General features: G+C 31.9%; 3 protein-coding genes across 3 annotated transcripts in view; 2 read left to right on the top strand and 1 right to left on the bottom strand.

The window, feature by feature from the left end:
- The window catches only part of LOC115233641 (DNA polymerase theta-like), a 4,133-nt gene extending 2,312 nt beyond the window's left edge, over window positions 1-1,821 (bottom strand). The window contains exons 1-3 of the mRNA XM_029804184.1: window positions 1,143-1,821; window positions 400-630; window positions 66-319 (exon numbers count right to left, since the gene is read on the bottom strand). Of these exons, the coding sequence (XP_029660044.1) occupies window positions 66-319; window positions 400-630; window positions 1,143-1,772 (1,115 nt within the window). The 5' untranslated portion in view covers window positions 1,773-1,821. The remainder of the gene's footprint in view (window positions 1-65; window positions 320-399; window positions 631-1,142) is intronic.
- Window positions 1,822-2,118: 297 nt separating this feature from the next.
- On the top strand, window positions 2,119-6,840 carry LOC115233635 (integrator complex subunit 8). Its single transcript, XM_029804177.1, has 12 exons — window positions 2,119-2,365; window positions 2,557-2,974; window positions 3,061-3,298; window positions 3,372-3,608; window positions 3,704-3,949; window positions 4,197-4,443; window positions 4,560-4,970; window positions 5,056-5,310; window positions 5,381-5,627; window positions 5,813-5,931; window positions 6,016-6,365; window positions 6,560-6,840. Exons 1-12 carry the CDS (start codon window positions 2,248-2,250, stop codon window positions 6,677-6,679), a joined length of 3,006 nt encoding a protein of 1,001 aa, XP_029660037.1. The 5' UTR covers window positions 2,119-2,247; the 3' UTR covers window positions 6,680-6,840.
- A 374-nt stretch (window positions 6,841-7,214) lies between these two features.
- Window positions 7,215-8,899, top strand: LOC115233623 (probable signal peptidase complex subunit 2). The gene is made up of 3 exons (XM_029804158.1): window positions 7,215-7,368; window positions 7,867-8,171; window positions 8,394-8,899. Exons 1-3 carry the CDS (start codon window positions 7,348-7,350, stop codon window positions 8,635-8,637), a joined length of 570 nt encoding a protein of 189 aa, XP_029660018.1. The 5' UTR covers window positions 7,215-7,347; the 3' UTR covers window positions 8,638-8,899.
- The last annotated feature ends 470 nt before the right edge of the window (window positions 8,900-9,369 follow it).

The raw sequence follows: 9,369 nt of genomic DNA on the forward strand, positions 1-9,369 counted from the left end.
TATATAATAAAATAATTCCAATTATTTTACTTATAATTGCACAAAAATCGTATTAGTAAACTTACCGAATAGTCATGTATTTCAATTTTGTCAAAAGTAATTCCAAAAGATAACCACGATTAGGATCACCCAGTAGATGCAATTCGTCTATTATCACAGCTCCCAAACTACTTAAATCATTCTCCTCCATCAAACGATTCACTAGCGAATTCGCTTTCTCTATAGTGGCTATTGCAACATGGGTAGCAGCAAATCCACCAGGAGGTACAGATCCTCCCATAAATCCCTCCACTCTTATTGCAATGTCAGACAATAAATCCTGAATATGTCAATTTATCAGCATTGCTTCTTATAAATAATATTATGATACACATACAGCAATTTAGTTTTATCTCTTACTTGGAAATAATACATTTTTTCTCTAACAACAGAAACAAATGGCAAGATGAAGATCACTTTCTTCTTTCTTTCTAAAACAGTCTTAATCAACAGGATTTCAGCAACAAGAGTTTTTCCTGCAGATGTAGGCGCAGAATATACAAGATTCTTTCTCTCTTGCATTACTTGGTGATTTGATAAACATTCCATCTGCCACGCAAACATGCAGTCTACTCCACGAGCAATGTATTTCTGACAAATAATAATAACTATTAAAATCATTGAATTCTATAACATAGCATGTATGATAAATATATAGAAACTATACAAGATATTAGAAATATTGTGCATTTATTTTAGATATAAAAAATCAAAAAAGAATTAAAAATAATGGCAGTTATTTTAATATCAAATAATGAACAATGTCAAACTGATATAACAATAATAAAAATTGAAAAGTTGTGATAATGTGAGCTTCAAAAATATAAATAAATACAAAAAATTGCTAATTATTTACAAACATGTTTTATAATTTCCAAGAAAAACTATTTAATAAATATTTGATAAATATATTGCATACTTATCAAATATTGATAATAATGATACATTATCAAGATATTTTATATTAAAATTCCAAAAATTATGATATAAAATCATAAAAAATGCACACATCTATTATATTTTATACATAATTATATTGCAAACATTTATTAAATATAACATCGCAGAATAATATTGATAATAATGAAGAATAATGATAATACTTGAAGAATATTTGGTGGTAAACCCCATGATGCTAATTTACATCGATCCTGCGTGCAAAGAGCTCGAGACAAAATAACATTCGAGATTTCTCTATCACATGTACTATCAATAGTTGATGATATTGCAACGCTACTACCACTTATTGCATTATCAATGTTATCATGAGATCCATTTTTATGGAGATTTTGTGTGCTAGATTTATCGCATTTCTTTACACTGTTAATAACATCAGAAGGATGTTTAATATTCCTTTTAGTTTCACGAGGGCTCCGATTTTTTTTAGATGACAGAATCTTATCTCCTTTTAAAGCACTCGATGCTGAGGATACATTCTTTGTCCTGTTAATTTTAGGAAATAAAATGCTATTTTCGAAATACTCAGTAAAGTCGGATTCATTCTGTTTTATTATTCCTTTCGTATTATGCGTGAAATGTGACAGTTTCGATTGATCCACGTCGCTGTCCTTGCTTGAAAACTCCGAAACCAGTAAGCACTGTTTAGAATTTTTGCCCACATCGCCACTGTTTTCTTCTCGCAAGACATTATCTCCTCTCTGTTCTTGCAAAACTCTACAATTCTTTTCAATATTTAGATCGGCGAACAGCGTATCATCGCCAAAAGACTGCATTATTTCTCGGAGTCGCGAGTCTTCCAGCGTATTTTGACCGAGGCGATTTAAATCGGTCTGAGAGCAACTTCAGATATAAGTGTCGCCACCGGTTTAAACAGATTTTTCCCTTCGCAGTTGATTAAGAAATCACTATATTTATATAGCGATTTGAGTCGAAAAACTTGTAAAACGCGCGATTGGTTGTTGGCTAGGGAATTCTCGAAGTAGTTTCTAGGATCTTTGGAAATTTTTTGGTACGCAGCCAATGAGCAGGTTGCGGGACAAATGTTCTCTCATCGGTTCGTAATGAATGTAGCCGCATATTATTCATTCAAAAGTGTGTTGATGTATCCAACCTTTGTTCGCTTTTCATGATTCATGAATTTAAAAAATTGGTCGTAAACGCAGCTGCTTGTCTAACAAATGATTTGATGAGCGTCTTTTAACGCAAAGTACATCTGACAATTGTGGATATATTAATGATATTGTTATCATGGACGTAGATTTGCTTAGACCGGGAACAGTGCCAATTTCGCCGGATACGATACTATGGTTCGAATTTTTATTAAATCCTTCTTTACTAAAGAAGCATCTGTCAAAACCATTTCCAGGTAAACATAATGTGTACGATGTTATATTCACTATATTAAATTAAAATATATTGTCAATAAATGTATATTATATCAAATAAAATATTAAATATATATGATGTTAAATGAATTATTTTCACAATTCAATCATGGAACATTACACGTATGAATATTATTTAAATAATACTTTTCATATACATCGTGATTTTTAGATCCATCGCCTACAGATCTGATAATTAAATTTATGACAATTAATTCTGATCAAAAAGAGATTGAGCCAAAAACGATTGATACAGAATTAAATGATGTAAAATCTAACGGTATAGCAAAGTGGTGTCATAAAAATTTAGCATTGAAGATACTTTCCTTGAAAGTAGCAGCATATCTAAAATGGGACTTGGATATACTGGAGAAGAAGCTACCTTTGCCAATACAGTTGACATTGCTGCAAGATCTATTTTATGTTACCGCCGATGTTGCAGTAGAGATACCTACAATTCCAGAATTCTTTATAGAAACAGCTTCCGACCAATTCCTGTTTACATTAGTTTTATATCACAGATGGCATTTGAGAGCAATTATTTACAGGGCTCTCAGTAATAAACAACCAAAACAACAGTTACTTCATATGTAAGTTTTATTTTCTCAGCATAAATTATTATATTGTTTTCTATTTGTGTGTGCAACAGTTTAAAAAGATTTTATTTATATACTAGACCAGGTACTCAAGAATCGACATATGTACCTCCAAGTGTAGTGGATGATATTATTAGGAAATTAGAAGCGCACATACCAAACAGTGTAAGTGCTTTAAATGCTATTTTACAAATGTCTGATATAAAGCCAAAGATTCCTTCTTTTGATACTTTTCAAATGTTGACCGAGGACAGTACGGAAATTAAGCAAAATTGGGAAAATATGTGCCTGGTAAACATAGATGAATTTCAATGTCAGGTATGGAATTTGCAAACTAGATATTATTCTGTCTCTCATTGACAGAATAACAAAATATTTATTTCCTTCTTAGATACATTACGATCTCGCGATGTTTCATTTATTGAGGGAAGAGTATCAAGAGGCAAAACATCATATTAAGCGAGCCAAGGAATTGTACAGTAATTTTAATCCAGCAGAAAAATTAATATACTGTAAAGTGCAAAAAGAATTTTTAAACGGCTGTTGTTTGGCGTGCGAAGTGCCGCTGGAAGAAATCACGCCCAGTCTTACGCAGCGTTTGCAATCCTCTATCAAAGATCAATACACTGTAAGTATATTTTTGTGCATCTATATAAAATCGACATGCGTTATATATTCTTGAATAATATATACTCATAATACACACATATGCAAAATCTGCAGAATATATTGCAGATTTTGCAAGCAGATAATATTTTCAGGGAAATACCGCAAGTTTATAGAGATAATTTGGAACTGGATGTGCAAGGTGGGTTGGTTAACAGAAAATTCGTAGTTGCCCGGGATCTTCTGCTGCAAATACAGAGCTTAAATCTGGTTAGGAAGATCCTTGACAACAGCATAATACTGGGTGATTATATAACGGAAATTAAGGCAGCTGGTACAAAGGGTCTGGATGTCTTTTTTGGGGTAAAACTTATAACTTTCATATCTTTAAGTATTTATTAGCTCCCTCTAAGTAAATTCAAAATAATTTTTCTCCATTTTTAAATAATTAACTTTTTTTGCGTTTTGAATAGAATTAATTTTCTTTCACTATGTACCAAAACAGATTTTCACTATTTCTAATTATCATCTAGAATAAAATTTTTCTTTTAAATTATTAAGCAATAAATTTATTATTTATTATATCGTTATGTTATATTTGATGCTTTAGGCTTTAGATAATGTACTGGAGAAAGCAACAGTTGCAGACAAAAAACGAATTTCTCGTTACCTTCTTTACCTTATGAATACTGCTGATGTAGAAGGATTTGCTTCGAAGATACTTAATAATTCTTCCTTCTCGTCGTTATTCGATGAAACGGAGCTTACTGTCTTTCAACAAGCAGCTTCCAACGAGATTGTATTACCAAATTTATTGCTGCAAAATGACTGGGGTATACCATCTGTACCATATATACGTATGTATAAACCATATAAAAAAGAAGAAAAGAAGTATTATTAAGACATTAACAGATATTTTATCTTACTGTCAAATATGACGATTTTGAAATCCCGTTTTTATCTTTATTTACAGAAAGTGCGAGAATCGAAGTGTTCGAATTGGAACAGAAGTTGATAGAATCATACGATTGTCACACGATCCGCGAAACATTGATCCATCTGGACGGAAAGAAGCGTATGAAACCATTATGGCATGTGAACAGCTGTTGGGAATTGCCCATACCATTGCAGAGCGTAGTAATGTCGCTTCCCAGGGGTTTTATTCAGGATTACTCTTATATTTTGCTTGCGAAGAGTCGAGAATTGGTGACATCCAAAAATTTCGACAGCGCCATCGAGCTGCTGAAAATACTGGATAAAGAGCTACAGGAAAATTTAAAAAGTGGAGGTTCACTAGTTTTTAAATTATGCAAGCTGGTAAACTGGGAATGCTTGCTTGTCGAGATATGGAAATGTTTTAATGCTTGGCCGGCAACAAATGTCTGTAGGTACACGAAGAATTAAAAATACCTGTGAATGAAAAAGAAATCTGTAATTATTTTATATATTATAAGTATTATATATTTCAGGTGATATGCAAAGTATGGTCGCACGGAGCAAACAGTGCCTTGGTGCATTAGAAGCATCTGATCAGCTAATTCCGCGGCAAGAAATAATAGAATATTGTACGGTCTTTCTTTTAAACATGGCCGAATGGGATCATCTTACTAGTTTGGAGAAGCGGTGGAGTTACACTGAATTCGCAGCTGCTATCAGCGGTGTTTGCCAAGACATTGTCAAATATAAGGGAACTCGCAAATTTTCGCGGGACGCTTGGGATATGAGTAAGTATGTTTATTAAAAATTTTATATGTATATATCACTTGTTGTGGTATATATCGCGTGTTTTTTTAGTTTTAGTCGCATTTGGTCCTAACAGAGATCAACCACAGAAACGCAGCAGTAACAGTGGAAGTTCTGGCAGTGGTGTGTCAAGGGACATTGCTGCTAGTATCGCCGTTACGCTTACCCGACTACGAGAACCCATGGTTCTTACTGTAGTGATATCATTGTTGGCACGTTTGCGCAATGTCTTGCGCGACGAGTCTAGTTTGGAATTACACACGCAGTATCTATCCCTTTGGCCTGCTGGAGTACCAAAGTGCGTTCATCATATTATATAATTTTTATATTATAATAATTCATACCAAATTTATTTTCAACTTATATAAAGTCGACAATATTATATTTAAAACCTTAATATTTAATATCAACTAATATATTTTATACATTGTAACAATATATACTTAATATTTTAATAATATTTACACAATTTTACATTTATAGCGCAAATTCATATAACATAAGATATATCGGAGAATTATTATTTCAACTATTGACACAGGCTCTGAAATATTATCCCTGCAATGTACCTTGGTTGAGATTAATGGGTGATCTTAATTTCGGTATGTTTCCGTCATGTTATGAATATCAAATATATAATATCAAATATTGGTACATAATAATATTGTTTTGTTTCTTTTCTCCAGTTCTATCGTACTATGAAAGTGCAATGAAGTATTATCTGGAGGCTATCATGGTAGCTAGTGATCTATTCAGTCAACCGACACCACGCATACAAATAGACGATCTTGTTTACAGAAGAATGATCAAATGCTGCGCTCATTTACAATGCTACACCCAAGCGGTTGTACTGTGTCAATTTTTAGAAGAAGTAGATTACACTCTGGCATTCAAAATGGCAGGCAGCGATCAAAAAAGCTGTGCAGCAGCTGATGCTATGGATGCATATTATCATTGTATCTGGGACACAACAATACTGGAATATCTCATATATCTACATACAAAACGCGGAGAGCATCACAGAAAGCAACTCGCGGTAAATTGAGTATTAAATAATGTAACAATAATGAAACAATTATAAAGCACGATTAAATAACTACATTAAAAATAATATTATATATGAATTAGCCAATTTTTTTGTTTTCTATTTAGATTTGAAATAGTAAATATGTGAATATATATTTTTGTATAGTACATGTATAAAAAGATACAAGAAGTTTTGCTTTACAGATCAAGGTCATTGGCTTATTGGAATTAAATTCTAACAACAACGAAGAGATTCAGAGAGAAGCGGCTAATATTCGGAAAGCTAAATTTTTAAGGGCGTTAGCAAAACAATATGTTTATTAAAGGAATATCGAAATATTATATATGTTTATAAATCGGACGAAAAGTTTTGTACATTGCAATATAAAACTAATGTTGTATTGTATGCTTGTATGTGTAAATGTTTGTGTGTATGCTTCTATTTAAAAAATAATGTAAAATAAAGATTTTGGTTTAGTTATACATTATCTTAATTTAAATAATTAATACAGAAATATTTGAAATTCGCGGGTTTCACATGAGATTAAGGTAGGTTTCTAATTATTTCATATGACAAATTTATTCCAAATTAATTTTGAGTTTGATATACAAAATCTTCCAAAGATTGCCAATTCGACAGCCGATCGACAGCACCTGTAACAAATTTCTGTACGTTAATTAAAGAACCGCAAGTGTATATATCGTTAAGTCCGTATCAGACTATGCATTGAAATTGAAATTTGACCAATCAGGACAAGGAAATTTTAGTTCTTTTTATCCTGAGTGGTCAAATTTCAATCTTCAATACATAGTCTGATACGGGCTTTAGGTTCATATTCAGGTGAAGGAGGGGGCATTTCTTCGGTATAAGAGTCAATTCATACGCCATGGAAGGCTCCATCATTTGACGTATGAGTTGACATTAGATTTCTAGAAGAGAGTACAAACACAACGTGTACATACGTGTTTTGTGAAAAGATTACATTCTCATAATGAGTACAGTAGAAAATTCTGTAAGTTATTATTCTCATTGTTAATTGTAATGTTATTTTATATTATGGTATATGTATCTCGTAATGAAAATGACCATTGTGCTAATTTATGCGACATTTATATTATTGATGATAGACAGTCAAATCCTCTCGTCGCGTATGGTACACTGAATATAACTGAAACTGTTATAGATTAATATAAAAACACTAAGCTGTGCAATTATTTTTTTTTAGGATATTATATATGTATTATATTTTAAATGCATTCATGATTATTCGCGAATTTTTAAAACCAAAACGAGAAAATTGTTTCTTTTTATATAAATAAAATTTATAATTAAAAATTTGGATCTTTTTGTACCAATGGACCTTTTTGTACAATTTTTTTACAATATAATTTTGTATAATCTTTTATAATAACAATAAAATGCAATTTCTTGTAATCTATTTCTATGAATTTGAATTCAAGCATTTTTCTCTTTTTTTATTAAAGCAAAATAAATGATATTTATTCTGCAGGTAATAAAGATCAATAAATGGGACGGTTCAGCCGTGAAGAATGCTTTGGACGACGCAGTCAAGGATGTACTTACAAAGAAATATAATTATATAGAAAATTTTGCTCTTCTTGATGGAAGACTTGCACTCTGTGGGATTGCAGTTACAATAGCTATCATAGCATTGTTGTGCGATTATCTGTATCCATTCCCTGCTTCTAAACCTGTTTTAGTAGCCTGCGTTTCTCTGTATTTTATCCTGATGGGACTCTTGACGTTATATACAACGTACAAAGAGAAAGGCATATTTGTGGTTGCAATCCAAAGGTGAATTTATGATCTTTTCTAATCTATAATCTAGAATTGTGTTCTATTTTTGTTTCTAAGTCTTTTAAGTCAATCACTTGTCTCTGAATTTTGTACATATTTATTATTTAAATTGTTTTTAATATTAATATAAGATGAAAAATTAGACAGCTACATTTAACGCTAAATATATAATAAAAAAAACAGATTTATAAAATTATACAATATGTTATGATTTTTCAGAGATCCAGCAGGGTTCAACCCTGATTTAGTCTGGGAGGCAAGTTCCTATTTGAAAAAATATGATGACAGGTACAACTTGGTATTGTCGGTTAGGAGCGTTTCATCAGGCAACATTAATGAGACAACAGTAACTAAATCTATTGCAAATTTTATCGATGTTAATGGTGTGGTGATTCCAGAATTGATAGAAACCGTTGTGACGAGTCTGCATGATAGTCTGACATCACAACGCAAGGAAAAGTAGCAGTATTTTGATACTTGAACAATGAAGTTACTTTCTGTTCTAAATGAGAATAAATTCAATATTATTGCAATTTTTCATCTGTCATTTAAAATAGGCAATCCATATTTTTACGTTTCCAATCTGGTGTAATAATATAAATAACGCATAATGAAAGTAAAATATTTATTCCTCTGTGTGTGTGATGTGGGTGTTACAATTATTATATTCAACATTTGATGAAGAGGAAACAAACATTAAAAATATTCATTTTCTAGACAAATAAGTAATGCATTCATTATTTATTTTTATATCCTGTTAAAAAAACATTACTGATCAAATTATTTGCATATATCATATATATATATACAGGGTGTCCGGTAAAGATTGTGCCAACGCTCGTGAGCGGGTAGAGCACAGTAATCTGAACAGAAAAGTCCTTTGCCATTTTGCGATTTTCGTAATAATTATTGAGAAATTAATTAAAAAAGATCGACCAATTCGCGTGAGTATAAGCGCGCGGCGAGAAAGAACGGCCCAGAGACAACCCAAAAGTTTGTGGTCGTTAGGCGCGCGACGAAGTTTTGGGAGGAGCGCTCTACAAATGACAACGGTTACGTACGAGCAATACATAATAATGGATTCCCGCGTCCTAGCAACCACACATCAATGGGTTGTCCCTTTTTACTGCGCGCTTATACTCACGCGAATTGGTCGATCTTTTTTAATTAATTTCTCAATAATTATTACAAAAAT

The sequence above is a fragment of the Formica exsecta genome, unplaced genomic scaffold, assembly GCF_003651465.1.
Source record: "Formica exsecta isolate Colony F162 unplaced genomic scaffold, ASM365146v1 scaffold18, whole genome shotgun sequence".
Classification (NCBI taxonomy): Eukaryota; Metazoa; Arthropoda; class Insecta; order Hymenoptera; family Formicidae; genus Formica; species Formica exsecta.

Excerpts from the sequence above, each read along its gene's own strand:
- LOC115233623 (XM_029804158.1), top strand. The coding sequence starts at position 7,348 with ATGAGTACAGTAGAAAATTCT. Across the intron at positions 7,369-7,866 it reads TGAGTACAGTAGAAAATTCT|GTAATAAAGATCAATAAATG; the intron begins GTAAGTTATTAT and ends TTTATTCTGCAG. Across the intron at positions 8,172-8,393 it reads TTTGTGGTTGCAATCCAAAG|AGATCCAGCAGGGTTCAACC; the intron begins GTGAATTTATGA and ends ATGATTTTTCAG.
- LOC115233635 (XM_029804177.1), top strand. The coding sequence starts at position 2,248 with ATGGACGTAGATTTGCTTAGACCGGGAACAGTGCCAATTTCGCCGGAT. Across the intron at positions 3,609-3,703 it reads CTATCAAAGATCAATACACT|AATATATTGCAGATTTTGCA; the intron begins GTAAGTATATTT and ends CAAAATCTGCAG. Across the intron at positions 5,311-5,380 it reads GCGGGACGCTTGGGATATGA|TTTTAGTCGCATTTGGTCCT; the intron begins GTAAGTATGTTT and ends GTGTTTTTTTAG.